Source organism: Thermobia domestica, chromosome 12 (assembly GCF_964235325.1).
Source record: "Thermobia domestica chromosome 12, izTheDome1.hap1.1, whole genome shotgun sequence".
Classification (NCBI taxonomy): domain Eukaryota; kingdom Metazoa; phylum Arthropoda; class Insecta; order Zygentoma; family Lepismatidae; genus Thermobia; species Thermobia domestica.
The window spans coordinates 169,955,642-169,978,562 of record NC_137465.1 but is presented as its reverse complement, the minus strand read 5'-3'; the positions used below and the strand labels follow the sequence as shown (position 1 = coordinate 169,978,562).

At 33.8% G+C, this 22,921-nt stretch overlaps 1 protein-coding gene across 2 annotated transcripts in view; it reads left to right on the top strand.

Moving 5' to 3' along the window:
• sp3 (phosphatidylinositide phosphatase spermathreecae) overlaps positions 1-22,921 on the top strand; it is a 240,709-nt gene that overhangs the window by 176,764 nt on the left and 41,024 nt on the right. The window contains exons 7-11 of one of the 2 annotated variants that reach the window (XM_081734388.1): positions 1,841-2,033; positions 5,640-5,805; positions 9,480-9,641; positions 12,239-12,309; positions 21,781-21,999. In XM_081734388.1, coding sequence (XP_081590514.1) covers positions 1,841-2,033; positions 5,640-5,805; positions 9,480-9,641; positions 12,239-12,309; positions 21,781-21,999 — 811 coding nt within the window. The remainder of the gene's footprint in view (positions 1-1,840; positions 2,034-5,639; positions 5,806-9,479; positions 9,642-12,238; positions 12,310-21,780; positions 22,000-22,921) is intronic. The other variant, XM_081734389.1, reaches the window with a different exon arrangement.

Here is a 22,921-nt window from a genome sequence, read left to right as displayed (position 1 = left end):
CATTCCACCATTTCACTCATCTCTCATAATCACCGTCTCCTTTAGCCTAGCCGGCACAACCGTGGGACGTAAAACTCAAAGATTTCATTTCATTTCATTTCATGTTGTCTGTGCTTCTTGTTGATTACTTTTTAAACAATATTTGTATTTTAATTCTACTGCAAATAAAAAAAAATATGTATTTTGTACTCTTTATTACAAAATAAATACAAATATTATTTAAAAAGTAGTTAACAAGGAACACAGACAGTATAAGTCGTATTGCCGTTGAGTTCATTCCATAACCTAGATTTTTGGGTAATTCAAATTCTGGCCCCACTGTAATTTCTATGAATGGCAACACTAATGATTCTTCCGATTCATATTTTCGGGTGTAGAATAACATTATCTACTACTGAGGTAAGTTACATTTCATTATCTCTTACGAAAAACTGGTAAAAAATTAAATTGTTAGCTTTTAAAAAATATTTAGTAGTCTGTCCCCATAAGTATACAATGTTTATCTCGAGTCCTTGGACTTCGATTCGATATGTCAAACAAATAAAGAGAATGATTACATGGGGCCCCATTCCATACCAACGTTGCTTAATTTTGAAGTCCGCAGCGCAAAAGCTGAAACATGCAATTGTAAAAGTGCTTCACATATTATCGCAAACTAATTTCCCTTTTTATGTTACGTTAATGCAAACCCGTACGAAATGAGACTCATTACGTTCTTAAGAATTGAGTGGATTATTATTATTATTATAGGTATGAGTAAATATTTTTTTCTTACATTTGTAAAAGTGAATGCGTGAAAATGCCAGAGTGGCTGGAGAATATGAACGTAATAGAATTCCTATTAAAGAATCACCTATGTTATTAACCGTTTAAAAATTAATGTGTTATTAAGGAACGACGACCAACGCCAGTATTGAAGATACAACAAAAGAAACGATAAGAAAGTTCTGCACGCATTCGTATGATAAATCATTTGGAATTGTTGGAATTATGACGTAAAAAGAGCAATGTATGAGAAAACATTTAAGAGTGATTCTGTTTTTAAAGAGGTATCAAATGATGTACAAAATTGACTTAATTGGATGCGTGTCATGTGTTTTGAACAATATAATTAAAGATGAAATTTCACGTGCAGAGTTCATTTAGCATAAGTAGACGAGAGCATATTTTCGGCAGGATAATAAATCCATTTTATCTAACATAAAATATACCAAACATAGTTAGCAATAAATATCAAAATCTTTGTTCTGTATTTAAACAAAACAATTTGTCACTCATCTTTACATACTACCATCTTTCCTCTAAAATGCATTCATCCACAACCACATGAATATTCATGTTTTCCGGTCTGGAAATTCTAATAATTTGTATCAATGTTGTGATCATATTTAATTAGGTGTAGAGCCTGAGTGACATGCTGAGCGTAACTATGTTCGCTACATCACCCTTTCGCAGTTCAAAACTGTTAATTGAACGTTACGTTGTAGTACATACCAAGGACTTTTCATTGCCCATAAATTAAGAAGAGAAAGAAACCTTACTCATTCACTTTTATTCTACAGAATGAACAAATAAAGAAAAAGAATTTAGCACATTATGTCTTTTACAATGTAGTAACAAGTTTTGTTTAGATGCGCTAAGGGAGAAGCGAGGAGTGCTTTGAAAATGTTCGCAGATTTTGTCTTTCGTATGTTTTAACGTATGATTTTTTTTTTTTTTTTTTTTTTAATATTGTTTAATTATTAGTTTATTGTATGAAGTAGAGGAAGATACCATTGTACAACATTGTTTGTTTATTATCTGCAGATCGTGGCTTTTGCACTAATTTCTTGTTTTCCAGGTGAAGCAGAAACTCAAGTAGCCTTTGAAAAACACTTCAACGAGGAACTGTCTGTGTATGGACCTGTGTGTATTGTGAACCTCATAGATCAGCAGGGTAAAGAAAAAATAATTGGAGATGCATTTACCAATCATATTTTCAATTTTGATAACCCGAACTTGTCTTACGTTCTCTTCGATTTTCATGAATATTGGTAAGTGAGCACGTAATTTTGCGTTCGTTCACATAGGTATTATCATGTTGAAAAAATCCTGGCCACTTATCTTTGAAAAACCAGATACTTATATTCATAAGTAGAATTAAATCCAATCAATATGGATCTTGTTTGGTTGTCCAAGAACTTTATTTCGAAGGACAGTACTAAAACATATGATATAGTCCTGAACTAAAGTGTTTTACAAGAGAAGTGAGTGGTAGTATTTTCTTGAATATGACTTTTATGCCACTCTTGATTACACTTCTGTCAGTTTTATTAATTTTATGTATGGTTATACTACTTTTTGATTGTATATTCTGTGTATAGTCCTTCCTTATGGCAGAATCAACTCGCCTCTGACATAGCAATTTCGAATTCGATTCCTGGTAGAAGTACAGTGTTGTTTGAATCCTACTGAATTATAAGATTATGCCTCATAAAGCTTTGATGCTGAAATGAGATTTTAAAAAGAATTTAGAACAATGTCCTTTAATTCATTCGGTGCATAAGTGTTAATGTTAAGGTTCAAATAGGTGAGAAATCTTTAAACCCATCGAAAATAATGGTTACTATTAGGCAAAATACTTATTAGCACTTTCGATCCTATCATAAAGTGAATAGCAGTCTTCTCCTTTATGCCAGGGTTGCGTTTTGTTCTGTTATTTGTACAGTAATCTTTTATATTCTGTTTTCTGTAAGTGTTTACTCAACTAGAGGACTAATTTGAAATTTCCTTGAGAGACATTGTTCACAGAATTAGATATATACTCATATATTTACTGTATTGAAGGAAAATTAAACAAGGCCTTTGATCAGGGCTGTATCTGAATTTCTATTCAAGAGTTATTGACTAAACGGAACAAAATTTAAAATAGCAATACATATCCTATTCACACTCGATAATATCGGAAGTCTTTATACTCCCTTCCTTTCTCAGGTTCCCAATTTTAGGAATTATGTCTCTTTAGTCAATTTGCACTTTCGATCAGTAAAATCTGTTAAGTTGGACACTTGTCTCTTAGCCTCATTTGTGAAATTTTTAACCATCTTAAACTTTTAATTAGGTGTAGAGACCCCGGAGGGCAAAACATCATATAACATTTTTGCTTTATTTTAGCCTGTAGACTAGTACTCTGTCGTCCGTGGGCGTCATTTTTAGAACATCCGATATATATATATGATCGAAAATGACCCATATTAGTGATGAATCCATAGTTCATGAAGATGAGCTAGGATGAAGAGTGACACTTCCGATGCACTTTAAATCCAAATTCAGCCCCGCAACTTGGGAAATGAGGAGGGGATGATCGAAAATGGCCGATATCATAGAGCGTTTCAGTAATAGTAAAAAGTAACTGACTAACGGAACATATTACTAATATTTCTTATTTTAAACCAGCGAACCGGACAATTGACGCTAGTTTATATATGAAATACAAATTCATTTAAAAAAAATAACGAAGAAACGTTTAACTAGACCTGAAGAGGAAATCCGTAAAATTGTATAATTAAGATTTCAGTTCATTTCAAAGAAAACACAATGATAACTCACTCACCCTATGGCCTATGAAACCCGGACCATGAAGTTCACTGCCGCATTCACAATAGCTTTCCATTTGCTTCTGTCCTTCGTCAATTGGATCCAGTTTCTACTTTGTATTTCTATTTCTCCGAGATCCATCTTAATATTATCTTCCCATCTGCGCCTAAATCTTCCTAATGGCCTTTTTCGATTGGATTTCCAGTTAAAATTTTGAAAACATTCCTACTTCCCTCCATTCTGGCTACATGACGTGCCAATTTGAGGCTCCTAAACTTAATGTCCTTAACAATGTTAAGTATACGGTATAAATTATGCAGTCCCTCGTTATGAAGTTTCCGCCATTCTCCATTCTTATCCCTCTTGGATCAGGAGGAAACAGGAAGAACAGTTTCGAGTGGATAATAAGATAAATCCCCTGCTTTCAGTCGATACTTGCTTTCTTAGTAGATTTAGTTTTGATCTGTTAATGTTGATCCTAAATATTTGAAAGTATCCATTTCATTGAAAATATTATTTGATGTTTTAACGTATCCAGTTCAATGTTATTATTGAGTTCAAAACCTTCTGTCGTCGCGAATTCTATAGAGGAATTTGAACCTTAAACTATACAAAACGATAATTATGCCTGTTCTTTTGTATAGTTGCGAAATATGGTCGCTAACTCTGGGGGAGAAACGTAAACTGAAAGCGTTTGAGAATAAAACCGTGAGAGAATACGGACCCAAGAGGAACAGGAATGGGGAATGGCGGAAACTTCACGAGGAACTACATAATTTACACCGTTTACCAAACATTGTTAGGATCATCAAATGTAGGAGGCTCAGGTGGGCACGTCATGTAGCCAGAATGGAAGAAAGTAGGAACGCTTTCAAAGTTTTAACTGGAAGTCCAATCGGAAAACAATCATTAGGAAGACCTAAGTGCAGATACGAGAACAATCTTAAGTTGGATCTCGCAGAAATAGGAATACAAAGTAGAAACGGGATCCACTTGGCTAAGGATAGAAGTCCACGGAGAGCTTTTCTGAATGCGGCATTGAACCTCCGGGTTCCATAACCATAGAGTGAGTGAGTTAATGTATCCATAATTTGAAGTATTACGGTTACGATGCGTTTCCGAAAGTTTCCTCGTGCGTTGACTTCCAAACCCTGCAAGCGTTTATAAAACCACTGTATTTCTTTCTATTGTCCTTATATCATTCCCTATCAGATTTACATCATCAGCATAAGTTATAACCTGGTGAATAACATTAAGCTCTAGAGCCTGGTTGCTCTCTCTCATTTTCCTCCTCCTCCTCCTCCTCCTCCTCCTCCTGCTGCTGCTGCTGCTGCTGCTGCTGCTGCTGCTGCTGCTGCTGCTGCTGCTGCTACTACTACTACTACTACTACTACTACTACTACTACTACTACTACTACTACTACTACTACTACTACTACTACTACTACTACTACTACTACCACTACTACTACTACTACTACTAATAATAATAATAATAATAATAATAATAATAATAATAATAATGACAAAACATCTTGGCTCTGGCCGTTTTTGAAGAGAAAGCTCGTGGACAAGTATTCTGCGCGGACGTTACTTTGGGATTCACCTAAATATATCTCAATTTATCTAACACAAAAATAATGCCCCATATAAATCTGTGTGCTAAAAATAAAGCTGGCGTAAGTACTAAATGCTGTTAACAATTCATTACATTATGTTTTCTAACGCGTTGTCTTCAAATCCTTTTGGTTCGAGAAAATACCAATCTACATACAGTTAAAAGTTTCAAAAGTGTTTATAACTCAGTTAACCTTAGCAGAAAACATAGAAAGAAAAAAAGTTTTAGCATGTTGAGCTAATACCAATAAATTGCCAACATTGACAAATTCATTATTATTGTCTTTTTCTTCATCATTATAAATATTTTTTGCTCTTTATTCTTAAGGATTCGTAATGGAGCTTTGGAATAGGAATGCATATAAAATCGTGGTATTTTTGCTTTTATGAAAGTTTAACAATAAATATGTATCTCGTATTTTTAACATTATGCTTTTATTTTGCAGTAGAGGAATGCACTTCGAAAATGTCTCTATTCTTATTGCCAACATATATGACATAATTCGGGATATGAGCTACTGTTGGACGGATAGCCATGGATTCATATGTAAACAAAGAGGGGTGTTCAGAGTTAATTGCATTGACTGTCTAGATCGAACGAATGTTGTACAGGTAAGCAAAATGTTTAAAAATTCAAATTGTTAGTAAATAACTCTCATTTTATTTTATGAATGCTGTTGACGCTTCGAATATTTTAGTAGAAAATGAGTATTTCTTTATGATTTACCGAGCTCCTCCGTGGCTAAGCGGTTAGCGTACGCGCCTTTGGCGTGGGAGACCCGGGTTCGATTCCCGGCGGGAGCTCATGTGGTTCGGATTCCACGTTAATCAGTAGGTCCACGTCTCATATAGCCTCGCTGCTAAAAGGGACGCTAAACTAACATCAACTAACATCTTTATGATTTACCGAAGACAGCTATGTCTGAAATAAATTAAATATGCGTAGTTGCAGCCAGGATATGAGGAGAATGGATACAATTATTTAAAATTAAAAATAATAAATGATAGATATACGTATGTATTCATTGGTAAATTATGTTTATTAATGTCTTCAATAAATGTATGTGTAATGTATTCATACTATATATTATGCGTTTGATTTATTTGTGCAGAGAGCAAGGTTGCAAACTAATTTAGTTGTTTACAGCTGATGTCAGATATATAACAGTGTTGTAAGAAGTACTGATTTTACGTGAAATTTCTTACATGTGCACAAGTCGTTAAAGAAAATATACGGGATAAGTTGAACTTAATCAAATTTGTGTGAGAGTATTAATGTACATACTTCTAAGTCGTTGTGTGTTCAATATGTAAAACCAGTAAATATAAGTGCAAACAAGCAACTATCCAGATGGCTACCAGCTCAATTATACTGTATGAAAAAGTAATTAAATCTTAAAGAAATTTTTAAAAAATCGATATTTCTACATTGAGTGGGTTTTCTAGTGTACGGAATTTCAGTAATTTTTATGTAGTTTTTGTAGTTCCGACCCGAATTACTTTGTGTGGCAGTTTTCTCTGACACTTCCATTTTTATCTTCAAATCGCAACAATAATTTCAGTGAGAGAATAAAATCAGAAGTGGACAAGGTATCTGACTTTTACTGTTCTTATATTCTGGCAACCCTGTAAATAATACAGAAAATCGCTCATATATCTTTTCTCAACATCCTTTTCAACTAGTAACACTACATAAGTGCAACAACAGCATTCTACAAAACAAAAGCAGCATCTCATCAGACACGGCGTACTTGATAGTTTCAGCTTTTATGTTCACAATATGAGTAAAGATTCCGCAATCACTTTTACTATTCTATGTATGAGTTTTTTGTAAACAAATTTAAAAGTATCCTTGCATTTACAACTTGTGCTTTCTGCTATTAGCAGTTTTACGTTTGAAAGCTCTCTCATCAGGCTTTTATGAAAATAAAAGGAGAAAAATGATTTAAATTTGAGATCGAAAATCAAAATTAAAAACAAAACCTACCTAAATCCATCATATATGTAGATAATATTATATAGATTAATTCCCACAGAGATTTGTTTCCCTGTTTCTTCTAAGTGCTGCCTTATTACCTAGTTTTAGAGTTGCTACATTCAGAGTACATAGCACTTCTTACATTCTGGGAACACATCTTGAATAGTAATCTAGCCTGATCCAGTTGATCCCTATCAAAATTTAATTGCTATTCTTCTTCTTCTTCTTCTTCTTCTTCTTATTATTATTATTATTATTATTATTATTATTATTATTATTATTATTATTATTATTATTATTATTATTATTATTATTATTATTATTATTATCTTACAATTAATATATGTCCTCACAAAAACAATAAACTTGGTAAACACAGATTTGTAAACTGTCCTCAAATGATTTTGATATTCCATTAAGTATTTTCTAAATTTTTGCCGGTTTTACAGCTATATTTAAACCAAAATTTTTGAATGCCTTTGTTGTTTAAGGTTGAAAGTTCGATAAAACTATATATTTTTTTATCCTCAAGGTTGAAAGTTCGATAAAACTATTTTTTATCCTGAGTTTCGAAGTTATCATAATTTTATTTTGCTTAGGAAACGTAAGGTGGTTGTTTCTTTTAAATGTAGATTAGTAACTAAATTAATAATTGAAGCACCTTTCATTGTATGATGTCAGGAATTTCAGTTCTTAAGCTTAAAATACATTAGTATGTGCACGAAAATAAAGAGAAGAATGTTCTTTACGATACCGGAAGTAACAGGGATATTCTATCTATTATATTTAACGTAAATATATACTGATAGTTACCAATTTAATGGAAACACTTGGAGCTAGAAATGAAACGGTCAGGTGGTGACCATAGCACCGGGCTGTTGCTGGTGATGTGTTAGGGCAAACTCTGTAGTATGTGAGGAGCAATAGAATGGTAGTATGCAGTGAACTGACAGACGATGATAGTGTAAAATGAGTGACCTATCCGATTACCAAATAAGTGTAAATTGTTAGCGCTGAGTTACGTGATGCAATGCTGAGTTACGTGTTCGGTGTGTCGCGAGGGACAGTATCCAGGGCGATGACGGCTTACAAAGTTCACAGCAAAACTACATCGGCGAGGAGGAATAGTGGTTGGAAGAAAATCTGCAGTGATGTCTGGCCAAGCGTTAAAGAACTGACAGAACTGTCAGAACTGACAATGTGTGACTGCGGTGCAAGTCACAGAGAACTCTTGCAACACTTCCCACAATCACTATGTGCCAGGAGTTACATGATGTGGACGTACAGGTGAAACCGCAGATGAGAAATCATAACGCTTTAGCACGACTTGAGTGGTACCGTGAGCATGCAATATGGACAGCTGATAACAGAAAATGATTATATGATCGGATGAGTCATCATTCACCTTATCCCAAACCATAGACCATGTTTATGTGTGGTGAAAACCCAAAGAAGGTTATGATTTGCAATGTGTCCGTCTAGCCGAAAAACATGGCAGTGGCTCCATGACAATGTGGGCTGCAATATCGTGGTTTTCAGTGGGTCCTGTGCTGACACTGACTGGTCACGTCGTTGCCTGTGATTACGTCACCATTTTAGGCCATTATGTGCATTCTATAGTCCAGATGTTATTTCTGGGCAATGATACCATATTCCAGGATGATAACGCAACCATTCACACAGCTAAAACTGATGCGGCGTGGTTTGAGGAACATCAGAATGTTGAACACCTCCTTTGGCCCTACCATTCCCCAGACCTCTGACATAATTGAACATGTATGATCCGTTTTAGAGACTCCAATCTGGCATGGATTTCTCCATTTCATCCTTCCATGGAACTGAAGGATGCATTGTATACGGAATGGGTAGTATTCCACTTTCTAACATTCACGACTTCTGTGTGGCTCTATTCCATGTCGCATAAAAGAGGGAGAAAGGTGGTCCAACGCCATATTAATCTGATAAGCAGCACTTTTTTTGAGGTGTTTCAATTAAAACGATAAGTATCTGTAGAATGTAGCGTATTTCATTACCTGTATAATTTCAACGTTGAGTGCCGGTGGGGACATCTGGTCGAAAAGGGGAAAGCTTTCTCAGACCAGCCATCCTGAGTTTTTTTTTATTTTCCTCATTCGCACCAAGGAAATCGGGATTGTATCTAACGTATATGTCCCAGGTCTTTCCTTCCCCGGATAATGTGCTCGACAAAAGAGTCATCCCTCATATGTAACAAGCTTAAGGCCATAATTGCCGGTAATGCCCATAAATGTAATTCAACAGTAAGTCATTTTTACCTTTATTTTCACAGACTGCTATAGCAAAAGCTGTTATGGAAATCCAATTTACCAAACTTGGCTTGATCACTCCTGAAGGACGGATTCCGGGTAATATTCGGAACAAATTTCAGCTGTTGTGGGCAAATAATGGAGATATTATAAGTAGACAATATGCCGGAACAAATGCCTTGAAAGTAAGTTATTTACTCTTCTTCTAGTGCATGCGTAGTAGGTGTAGTAGCTGATAATGTTAATTACTTCTTTGTTTAAGCACAGATATTCATCCTTGTTTAATTCTTTATTTAATGTATTTATTATTATTATTATTATTATTATTATTATTATTATTATTATTATTATTATTATTATTATTATTATTATTATTATTATTATTTATTTTTTTATTTTTTTTATTTTTTATTTATTTATTTATTTTTTTTTTGTAAGAACATAGTGTAAATATGTTGAGTGTTTAATTAAAGACAGAAATTGACGCATCTTAATGGATTTATTAGGTAAGTAAAAACACTAACTCTGTTAATTGCGTCTGTAAGAGAGAGAATCTAAGACTCTCATATTGTTAGGACCGTCACATATCTAGCATGTACAGAAGAATTGTTAAAGAGTCATTTCTTTCATAAAGAAAAACAGCTTAACAAGATGTTTCATTCTATTTGTGAACACAATATTTATTAGAATCACGTAGTGAGACTTACAAGATTATATTGTTAGTTCGTCTGTCCGTCCGTCTGTTACTTCACACGATAAATCTTGGACAGAGGTGAATTTTAAAATAGTATTTTTTTTTCCTGACAGCTTTCAGCATTTTCAAGGAACCGTAAATGTTAAGAATAGGGTTGAGATTTAGTATAATTTTTTAAAAAAAGATTATAATAGTTTGCAGTAGCAAAAGTGAGTACGTTCTGAGTTTATTGATAAGACTCCTGTTCAAGTGATGTTATCAAAGTGATGATACGAAGTTTCAAAATACCATTTGTTAATAACCAGGAATTATTTTCAAACCATCAGGTTTTTCTGATGCATCCTTTGTATGGAATACAGATACCTCACGCTAAACGAGTTTATTTATGAAGTTTGTTACTCTTCAATGTTCTATAGTTCTTTCTTCAAGTTCTTACGTTTAATTTTTGTAATCGAACATTGAACAAAATTTAAGTAAAACTTGTCAACTTTGCTAAATTTGTAACTTGGTTCTATTTTCTTGGAAACCTGTAAGTTTTCATTTCGTACATTATATTCATAACTTTGTAAGTTGTTACCTGTCCATCGTGAAACTCAGTCGCGTTCTAACAATTTTGCTTATATGCTTCTAAATTCATCATTTGTTTCTCGGCCACCTGAAATGTCATATTGTAGAATAACTTTCTATTGAAGTCTTTACGTATTAACACGTTTTCCTAACTTCGATACATAATATGTGTTACCAAAACATTTCTCAAATCATTTCTGAAAAGAACAATGACCAGGGAAGCAAATGGAGGACGTTACTGATAGAAGTACAAAATGCAATGTACTGTTTTGATTTTGTATTTGTCGTAGAATTGTATGGTATAACAGATTGGCATATTATGAATGATCCTGTGATTCGTAAATTTTTTCAGTAGTTCAGTGAAAATCGAGACAGCATTGTTGCTTTGTTTTAAAATGTGCCTTCAAAGTATTGTTGTCCTTGTAGAACGGATACAACGAATCACGAACAGATGATAATTCTGAGACGCAGTTGTATAGATTTCATAGTAGATAAAGAAAATAGCCTATTTTATATCACACCAATTTGCATATGGGTGCGAATTCGATTATATAAAAAATACACGACCGGACCGAGATCCGAACTCAGGTCCCAGGCATACCGTGCCAATGTGTTAAACTCACCGCTGTCCAGTCCGCTTACTGAGCAATCATACATTCTATCACTTGAATCGGTGCTCACCCGTTCAAGAATGATAGAATGTATAGATATTCAGGGAACGGACTGGGCAGCGTAGGATTATCGCCTTGACAGGGTAAGCCGGAAACCTGGTTCGAATTTTGATTCAGTCGTGCGTTTTTTCACCCTTCGTATGTCATGTATATGTATTAGTTGGCCTGAGCAGAAGAGATAAAAGAAACGAGTGTTGCCATGATGGGTTTACGCCAATAACTTGTGGATGTAGGAAACTTTCTAGACATTTTATATTTTTAATAATAAAGGAATAGCTTTTTATAGTGATACATTTCAAGAATTCTACATATTTATGCAAAAAGGTTATTAGAAGCACGCCAGGAAATATTTCTATTGATTTATTATGTATTTATTTATTTATTTATGTGTTTGATCGTTTCGTTTTGTTTCAAAATACTTTTATTATGCAGTATGATTATAAAAGAACGGTGCGGTTTCAGAAATTGACATTTTTTAAAATTCTACATGGGCAAAAGTTACACCGTAAGCAGCAGCAGTTGTCGAAATTTCTCATGCACTATGAACAGTGTACTTATGCTTACTGCTGGGCCGGTTTCCAAGACGGCATTGCAACAGGAAAGAAAAAGATTTCTGTGACCTGTGATTACAGTGAGTTTTGTGCAGTTTTAAGAAAGGCCTACCCCACAAGAATAACGTAACAACAAATTTGGATTACAACATATCCAAGTAATTTTTAGTGGTCCCAAAGATAACTAATATATACTAGTTTTAATGATATTCTTATTCTTTACATTACTTGATGTGATTTTGTTGTAATTCCGTCAATACACGATACTTTAAATGGTAATATATTTTTATTTTGTGTAGGGTGACTACACTCGTACGGGCGAGAGAAAATTGACAGGGATGATGAAAGATGGGATGAACTCTGCCAATAGGTGAGTTAACTTTTAATTATTAATTAAGGAAGTAAATTAAAAGAAGATAATGAAAGCACTGTATGAGCCATTAGCTTAATCTTGAATGATATGTCAATAATTTGTTTTGAGGCTTGCATCATTTATGCTTACAGTAGAAACTTATTTGTTGTTGTTTAGTGTAACGAAGTAGTAGCTCATGTTCTTTCTTAAAAATTGGTTGATATGTTATCAGTGTAATGTTACCAATGATGATATATATATGAAGTGTGAAGAATGAAATGGGTATATTTTTGTTTTGAAGGTGTCTGCAAGAGGTAAGTAAATTTGACGTCTCAGTGACTCTCATTGTGACATCTACTGAGAGTCTCAGTAGATTTTGGTTTCCCCCTCCCCTCCCATCCTTCACTCTAGGAAAATTAGTTACTTTCGTTTTCAAAGAACGTTCGAGAAAGTAACATATTGTGGTAAAATGTTATAACTACTCATAATTCATTACATGAGTAGGAAGTTGCTTAACTCATGTTGCATGATATTGTACTTCTGAATGATCCCAAAATTTCTTAGAGTTTGAAATTCTCCCGTAAAAATGTTAATGGTACTTTTATATTGGCAGTAGGTGTGACCTGGAAGAAACAATGCATCCGAATTCTGTAAAAACAAATGAGGCAAAGGTACGAAACAGGTTAACAAAAGGAAAACTTAAAGCTTCATTAGGAGGGACAAATTACGAAAGCCGAAAATTTAGATGTCTACTATCAAGTTAGGAAAGAAATGGTTTATATATTTCATTCTACTACTCAGTTTTATATTGAGAAAACGTTCGTGCTGCTATGATTTCGACCCCATTCCTTAATAAACTTGTCTCCCGTGAGGAAATGGAGGCCCGGAAAGCAATTTCTTGTCGTTGAATACCTTATCTTTCAGGAAATAACTTATATATAAATATACAGAGGTATATTATATCTAATTAACAGAAACCAAAAAATGGTAACCAAGGAATGCAGATTAATATCTTGTTCATCGACCTTCAGCTTGAAGCAAAGTCGTTGCGGCATGACATTAATGAGTTCCGTGATTTTGGCGTGAGGGTTTTTTTTCCCATTCTTCACGGAAACATTGGAAAAGTTCTCTACAGGAACCAGGCTTTTGGGAATACCGTCTCGTAACATCATCTACAATAGGCCAAACATGCAAGTGCGTCCATATGATTGATTCCAGAAGGGAGGGTCAGCTGGCAGGGGCTCTGTTTACAGGACGGTCATTTTAAATATTACACTGGGGGAAGTTACTTTATAACCTTTTACTCAAAAACACATAATTAAAAGTTGAACATGGGTTATCACGAACAAAAGTTGCTAATGAAATAACTACAATAAAATGCAAGTACAAATATACAGTGACACAAACGTACAATTGAGAGAATAAATAGATAACGTAACTCCTCGATTTTCCTCATTGTTTAAAATGAGTTTCAGTTTTCTTTGAACGGAAGTTGAAGATTTCACTTTTCCTTACCAATCACTTTCTTGCACAGATCCATTAGCTTTATCTTTTCTCTGCTGACATTAACCATCCATAAGCTACGTAATCGTTTTTCACACATATGCGAGCGAAGTTGTATCTTCACCCTCCTAATGAGACCTGAAGAACCTTTCTATTTTGCGTATTGTAGTAGGGATATACAAGAGATTCATTATGGCTGTACGACAGCAAGAAACAAGTCTTTGTTTGTGAGAAACATAAGAGTATCACAGTCAGCCTCACACGTTTTGTCCATCCAGTATTTATACAACAATTTGCTTTCTGCTTTCAAATTTTCTGTATTATACAAGGAGTGTTCAAATGAAAAGGTACGAAACGTCGTATAAACCAAACCGGTAGAAATAGGAATATGACGCTTTGGGAGAACGTAGTGCAACATCTATTGAAGAGATTGTAGTGTCCGACGTGGTTGTGCGCATGCGCGGGCGCCTCTCACATGACGCAGGAGAGAATCAGGAAGTTGTTCCGTCAAATTGATGTGGCAATGCGTGTGGGGAAATCATGGCTTTCATATTGAACAATTCGACGAATGAGGAGCAGCAAGGTGTTATCAGATTTCTGACTGCGGAAGGGATTAAACCGGCCGATATTCATATTCTGTGGCCGTATTCGGGGGAGAATGTGTCTGTCAAGTCAGTGAGAAAGTGGAGTGCCCGTTTTCGGGAAGACCGGTAGAGTTTGAGTGAGACTCTTGTCCACACAAAAAACTGAACACTGTTGTTTAAATCTTTGACTGTGTTTTGCGGTGAAAATGTTCATGACCTGTTGGTTGCTTACCGTGAATTGAAAAGTAAGGTTATTGAATAGGATAAGGAAGTTGACATTGTATCATTGTTAAACAGTTTAAAAGTTAACCACAGTTCTTTTGCTGTCAGCTTGTTACGTTCAATATGGTTGCCAGTCTCGAGTGTTGATGCCGAGAGGTTGTTTTCCAAGTATAGTATGATTGTTACTGACAGGAGAACAAACTTAAAAAGAAGAATTGGTAATGTCTTGCTGCATGTTATCTTTTAACTAAGGATGACTTTAGAGGAAGTGTTTACATTTTTGCATTAATTTATATTTTAGTGAAAACGTTAGCTAGAATGTGTATCTATTCAAGGTATATCCTTACTTTTGTATTAGATATGCACCTTGCTACCAAAAATATACTGCTCACGAGTTCCATAATTCTTTTTAAAAAAACTTGTGCTACATTTAAAAAAATAAATGCGACTTAAATGCGAAAATTGTGATAATTAATGCTACAAAATATCAAAATTGTTGCTAAAGAGTTTCTTCTCTAACTATAGGTGATCGAAGTGGCACTCCTTCGTTTATTTGAATGATACAAAAAAATTTCTGCATGGTAGAATAACGTACAGATATACGAAATTCTAGTACAAAATTCTGAGCTACTTAAAATTCGAATTTGAAGATGTCGCACTGTAGGTGATCGAAGTGGCTCAAATTTTCCAATGGCCCTCCGTTTATTTGAATGATATAAATTTCTTCTTGGCGATACAAAAAGGTTAGTTGAAATTCTGAGTTAGTTGAAATTCAAATTCAAATGTTTCACTGCAACTACGTATATGGATCTCGTTGCGTTTCTCGTTCAAACACAGTTTCTGATTTTTAAACAAGTTCAGGTAGAATTTCCAGTTTCTGAAATACAGAAGTAGAAACAAGAATGGAGATTTTATTGTCCGAATCCAATTTCAAATAGTTTAAAAGGATATATATATTTTTTTTAAAATCATAATTCAGACCTGGTGAGGGTTCATTAGGGGTAAAGGCACACCAACAGACATTCCAGTGAATCAACACTGCCTTATGTCTTCTAATTTTTAGATTAATGAAATGCAATTATTACTTATGCTTCACAAAATATATCTCCTTAAAATATATTTCTATGTAGATCTAGGTATAACAATGAAGTTAACACTAAAATACAACAATTAGTGTTGTAATTTAACAATGGATTAAGACTGGTTTCCTTAGACAGGCTTTCAAAAAGAGTTTGTAAGTGCGAATTTGAACGATCTCATTACGTTGTAAATGAATTATAGAAAGAAAAAGTATGGCAATTCCGCCCTTTGCTGGTAGATGGTTTCCCGTTCCGAGGCCTTACTTTTGGGATGATATCTATCGACCAAAACAATTTTGGGGTAATTCTGTTTATAACAGACCTTCAGTGGCAGGACTTGAATATCTGAAGGCGAAAAGATTTTGGAAACCGTTTTACACCTCAAGACCTGCCGACAAAATCGATTCCAAACCTAAAAGAAAGAGGAATACAAGAAGAAGAAGAAAACAAGAAAAAAGGAGGCTACTGCTGAATTTGTGAAAGAGGATGATAAAAATTGTAGCGATGATGGCAATGATAGTGATGGTATCATCGAAGCAATCCAGACAAGAAGCTCCAAGTTTGCTGCTGCTCCACTGCTCCTCCAGTCATCTAACCAACATATCTTGATATCAGCTTCTTTGCTGAAGTCTGCAGCTAGAAACACAAAATTGATCATAACCAATGGTAAAAATCTTTAAAACCTTCATGACAGCGCATGCAATAACCAAGTTTCCGTAGAGAAAAGAATTGACTTTTGGAAGAAGAAATGTGAAAATAAGTAACTGATTTTTTTTTTTTTTTTTTAATAGAAAGAAAGAAAATGCAATTTCTGCTATAACTTGTTGTATGTAGATTCCAATTAAAGAAGATAAGAAGCTGAAACGACCGATGGAAGAAAGTCAACTTCAATTGTGTGGCATATACTTTATAAACTAGTCAATCTATATCTTAGAATATGATAGCACCTAATATGCACATGTATTAGTAAATTTAACGTATATGCATTATACTACTGTTAATACTCTAAAAAAAAATGAAGGATTAATTTTTTATTCTTGAAATAAAATCCTAATTGAAAACTGTTAGTTTAGTTCTTGAACATAATCTGGATTCCATGCAATTTTATTGTGATATTGTTATAGTTTTTAGACCTTGAGGTTTTAGACATTCTTTGTACGAAGCTTTTACGAAGATGAACATCTAAAAATTGATTTTATGCGCGTGGGTTTTTTTCTTTTGTTTCTCCCGATGGGGCCACACGGTCGAAAAAGTGTAAAAGCTTTTTCAGGCCAGCCACCCTGAATGAGGTTTTCCTGGGTTTTCCTTATTCACAGCAGGCGAATGCCGGGGTAGTACCTAACTTATAGGTCCCAGGCCGCTTCCTTCCTTCCCTTTCCCCGGATAGGGATCGCCGAGGACGTCATCTCTCACAGCGTGACGAGCTAAATGGCCTTAGATGCCGACAGCGCAGATATCTAAATCCTAATCCTAATCCTAGTCTTCAGGTCACATAAAGTGTACTGGACAAGTTCAAGTGGGAACGATTTGACCAGTCCGCTCTACAGCTTCATGTCGCCGTGCGACTTCCATCTGTTTGGTCCACTTAAAAAACCTAGGCACAGATAGGAGGACAATATTAAGATGGATGTTTCGGAAATAGGAATTCTAAGAAGAAGCTGGATTCAGTTGGCTAAGGACAGAAGTCAATGGACAGCTTTTGTGAACGCGGCATTAAACATCCGGGTTCCATAGGTCATATAGTTAGCTAGTTGTGAATTTTTTCTTTGTTATTGCACGTTTAAAAGAAAAATTAAAGATTTTGCGTGTGAAAAAGGATATTTTACATACGGTTACGATTTTAAGCATGATTAATGAAAATCTTAGGGAAAGAAACATAATCTCATCTGGAAAGTCAGGAAAAATACACTCTTTAAGATTCTGTTAAAATTCTCAATATGAATATACTTAAAAGATATACACAGGAATATTATTATAGAATTGATATGGAGCGCGAATTAATTTATTCCTCTTAGATGAATATAAACATTTATGTATAAATAATGATAAAGAAATACTGCTAAATTACACTGATAGTAATTTTATATTTGTTTTTCTGTTCTCCATAGAAAATAAGGTTATATCGTCGAGCACAGTACAAAGTTAAAGTTGGAGAAAACAGTATCACGGCAGTAGGAAATATTGAGTTTTAACAAATGTAAGAAAAGCGTTTACAAACGTTTTGAACACCCCTCATTATTTTCCTCAGTATTGTGTTTTCTTTCTTTTGCTTTAACCTAGCGTATATTGATTTTCTTTTTTTTTCTTTTTTTCTTTTTTTTTTTTTTTTTTTTGCATGGTAAAGAATGAGTGCATGTAAAAATTGAAAACATGCGTGCTTACCTTTGCATGTTATTTGTATTCAGTTTTGATTGTTAGGTAATGGTCTTTATTATTGCATTATTTCAATTATTCTATTTCAGTTTCAATTTTTCTTTCATTTTTCGTTTATTTTTTTATAGAATGAGATAAAATAGGTATTAGAAATTGAAGGGAGATAACAGGAACGTAATCTGTGAACACTTCAGATCTCATTTCTTTGCAAGAACATTCGCAGAATTTCAATACAAAAGTTAACCGAAGTGTATGTCATTAGCAGCAGTTATAATGTAGAGCCTAAAGTCAAATCTGTTGATGACGCAAAGAAGGACATCAGGTTGAATATTAGGAATCTGTCTCTGGATATGACATTGTGAAGTTTCGGAGTTGTGATGGCTCCATCTTAGTAGATGCTGTCTTTAAGTAATCCCCCCTCCCTTGTTTCTTTGGAAGTAATTAAACTGTATACTGGTCATACCACATATTTCTAAGGAAGCTTAGTATAGCAGAATAGTAGTGCGTTTCTCAAGTTTTCTGCAGCCATACAGAACTCATACGTGGCTATATGGTTAGCGTTACGTGTTCCGAATTCCACGTTAACCTATAGATCCACGTCTCGTTTAGTCTTGGTGCTGAACGGTACGCTAAACTCCAAATAAACCAACCAATTGAAGCCATGCAATATCATTACTACAGTGAGGAGATCCCCGTTCTATATAAACCAAAAGTTGGGTTCATTTGGCTTTGATGTGCTACTCAATAATTGTAACACTTAGCCCTTTGACAGCACCTTCAATGAAACTTGAGCTAGAATAGAGCTAGAGAACGAAGCTTCTTAAAATTCACTATTGCAGTTTTTCTTTACTACTCATAAGCTTTGTCCTGTGTCCTTGAATTTCACTGAATGACACCTTGGTTAACTGACTGTTATCGGAGTTGCGTATTGCCCGCATGTTGCCATGAAGCTACTCAGCTCAATTTCACACTTTAAGTGCTAATATTACTTACGCAAGTGGTATGCCGAACTGTAACTTACTGACAAACGTGTGGTTTTGGTTACTTTGTGTCGCCAGTGCTTCAGACAGTGTTTTTGCATCAAGCAATACTATCATATGGGAATTTAGAATTGTGTGGACGAAAAGTTTTGTGGTTACTGGGAAAGCTAAAATAAATAAAACACTTCTCAACACGTCGTGAAAGGCAAATAAATCTAATACCTATTTTGTCCATTCTGTAGTATGTACTATAATATTTATTTGCTGTCTTTATTTCTTCATTTTAATATTATTTTTATTTCTGTCTTTTTATAATGTATGTTTTTAGTTCATTTTATTAGAAACATCCTAATTTAACACATAATTGAGAAAGATGGTGGCGTAGCTTAAATTAACCGTGTAAACAAGAGAAATCCTGTCGCATCGTTGATCCGAAAAAAAAAAAATATTACTATTAATATAAAATCAAATCCTGAACATTGCTGCTGTGCAAAACTGGGGTCGCATTTGAAATCTACAATTAGTTGAGCGAATGTGAAACAATGTGTTACTTAAGTAAATATATTGCTGGAAAACAGAATAAGCGAAATGATTTGTTAAAATTTTTGTAGGAGCCAGTGGAGAAATATTCTTTTTTCTAAGTATTGATACATATCTGTCATATATCGTCTTTACTTAAAACTAACCATTTTTTGGTGAACTAAAAGGTATTTTCCGTTGTCGTAAGATTGAAATAATAATTAATAAATAATAATAATAATAATAATATTATTATTATTATTATTATTATTATTATTATTATTATTATTATTATTATTATTATTATTATTATTATTATTATTATTATTTTAGTTTTTGAGTTACAAATGATGAATGAAATACAATCGCTCTTCCTGCTCAATAGTGCACGATTATTTGATTGGGTATATCGTGTTATTGTAGTTTCACATGCCTAATATATCTAAAATCCAGTGAAAATAAACTTTCAATGTGGTACTGACGATTAACTCTGTAGGCAGAATGATACTGTGGTGAGCCGAAGTGTGATTATCATGAAATACAATATGTGGTAGGATTAAGTTTGGCCGCATAGATAGAAAGTTTCGAGACACGATTTGACATATTGCGAGATACAATTTCGCAGTACACAGAAGTAATTTACATGTTACTTTTGTAACATTGATCAATAAAGATAAGTCTTTACGTTTCATATGCTGCAACGGATGGTTACGTTCAGGGTTTGTTAGGACCGTACTTGTATGTAGGCGCGAACTTCCAGCTAACTCATTTCTTAAAAAATAGACGTAAATGTAGTTTCTTTTAAAATAATTGAGTTTTGACGAAAATCGTGCTTACATTGAAACGTTAATTTGTTTATTTGAAGTATTTTGTCTGTTCTTTTGCAGAAATTGAAAAGTAATATTTAGACGCAATTTCTGGAAAGCATAAAATTAACTGTAAATATCATTTCAGTTAAAAAATAAATAGATAAATTTTTAACATAGCGCGTTTAGTTTTATTGCTTATAACTATTCGAGAACAAAAAGATGAGAACTTATGTTCATGACAAGAGAATAAGAAAAGAAGCAAAAATGTTTTGGGGTACGACTCTTGTCCTTCTACCCACTCTTTTTACTCTTCTGTTTGTTCGTCAATTTTATACGAACCCGGATATTGATACTTAATGCTATAAATGACTTCTTACATATTAAGTATGAATACGAATATACGAATATATATTGCAACCAGCCACCATATTGCAACATATTGAATATATATTGCAACCAGCCAGTATATTAATATTTACTTGTAATTCCACGTTGTATGAATTTAAGAAGAGTATAGCTCTCACAAAACATGCGTGAGTTGAACTTAGTTCTTTTTATGAGTCTCAGCATGAAGTTGACTCATATTTCTCACTACTTTGAATTTGAATTGATGTAAGTTCTGTAAAATGAGCTTGGTGACAGTCACCTGTTGAGAGGGCGCATTAAGAACTATTGAACTTAATACTAAGTACGCTGTAGTTGGCATTGATCTTAAAAACTTGACGTAGGATAGAATTGTTTCTCAAAACAAATAGTTTAAAATTCACTCATATTGAAAATTTCTTTAAATCAGACAGATCTGGAAAAATATTTTGGAAATCTTCATTGCATAATTAAGTACTATATAGTACATGTTTGGCAATGAATAAAGAGTTAATTTCTTTGTACTGGCAGTCTTCATTCTATCGAGCCTAGAACCTATTTAATAAACGAAACAATATTGCATATGTTAAGACATTGTAAAATCTTTAAAAAATCTCGTAAGTTTCTCTTGTTTATTTATGTATGTAGTCTATTAATATGAAATTAACATTACTACTTTATAAAGTTCATTTAAGATATTGTTTGTAATTAATATGTTATTGTATATAAATTTTCTTTATAACTTTCTTTCGCGGCATGAATTACATCATTTTAAGAAAATTTATTGTTCGGTTATTGATTCAATTGAATTAAAACCTGAAACACAAAATATTAGCGTGTGTAATATTTCTATTTACCTTCTAAATTATAGATATGTTCAAAAATGTATGCATAAAAGCTTAAGAATAAGACAGCTGCTATCCATACAACAATGCTGCCTATTACTAGATATGAAAGTAGAAAAAAGTAGATTTTATTGAAAGAAAAGCATGTTAGTTCTGTTTGCAGCTTATGTTCTCTAACCGGGTGTTGCAATATTTTATGGTTCCCCTTGCAGATATTACTTGAGCCACTTTAATGACTCTTACCGGCAGGCAGGGATTGATATAATGCAGGGCGAAGCTCCGTGTGAGGAAGCAATGTCCGACTTCTATGAGATTAAAACTGCCTTTTCCATTGTCCAAGATCTGGTTCCCTTTAAGCCACCTTCCTACTTTTCTGCTCTCGCCTTGGAACCAGAAATCAAGTTGGTTAATGCTCTTTATCATATGTCAAGGTTGGTGAGAATTTTCTCGAAGAAACAAAACAATCTTCTTTCCATTAATTTGTAATCTTTATCTTACTCTTCACGAACTACTAACATTTCTACCACTGTTTCTATTGTATGAATATGTGTTGTTGCTGCATTCCTAACTATACACTTACTTTAAGTAAATTATTCATGGTTTTGGGTGTATTTGTGATGTATGTTCGAGCACACTTCCTAATTCTGCAGAATAATTCTAATTTTCACCAATTGAATAGTGTATATAGGAATAAATGCATCTAAGGGAAAAATGACTAATAAATGTAAAGAAAGAAATGTCAAGATTGTATTTTGAGATATTATTGCTGCTATATAACGAAAATATACCGTATAAATAATTTACTAATAAAAAATGAATATGAAGAAAAGCGACATTTTTATTTATACGTATCTTGATAATATAAATTTTACATGATGTGCTTGGAACTTTCGTAAAGGAGTGGGTATCCAACAGCTATATCTGGTTAGTGTATTTAGTCCATAGATACATTTCATTAGGTACAGTAGAAGCCCGATATGGTGCGGCTGCTGGGAACATACTTTACCCCCGCGGTATATTGAAATGTGACCGTGAAATTGCAAAAATAAATCTATCCTGTTTCTTGTGCGAAATCATTTAGAATGCAAGGGTCATAGTCAACTAGAGGGTGTGGTGAAAGCGAGTGTAAGGATAAAATTGTACTGCAGAAAATTTTTATTTTTGAAATAAACTTCAGTATTTCTTATTGGGAACTACGGTGTTTATTTAAAAAGTGCGGTACGTTATATCCGAATCCACGGTATATATCCAACCGCGTTATATCGGGCTACTACTGAATACCGAAATGTTAGTTTTTTTTGACTAATGAAATTATTTATTTAACTTCATATTTAACCTTATATTACATCATTG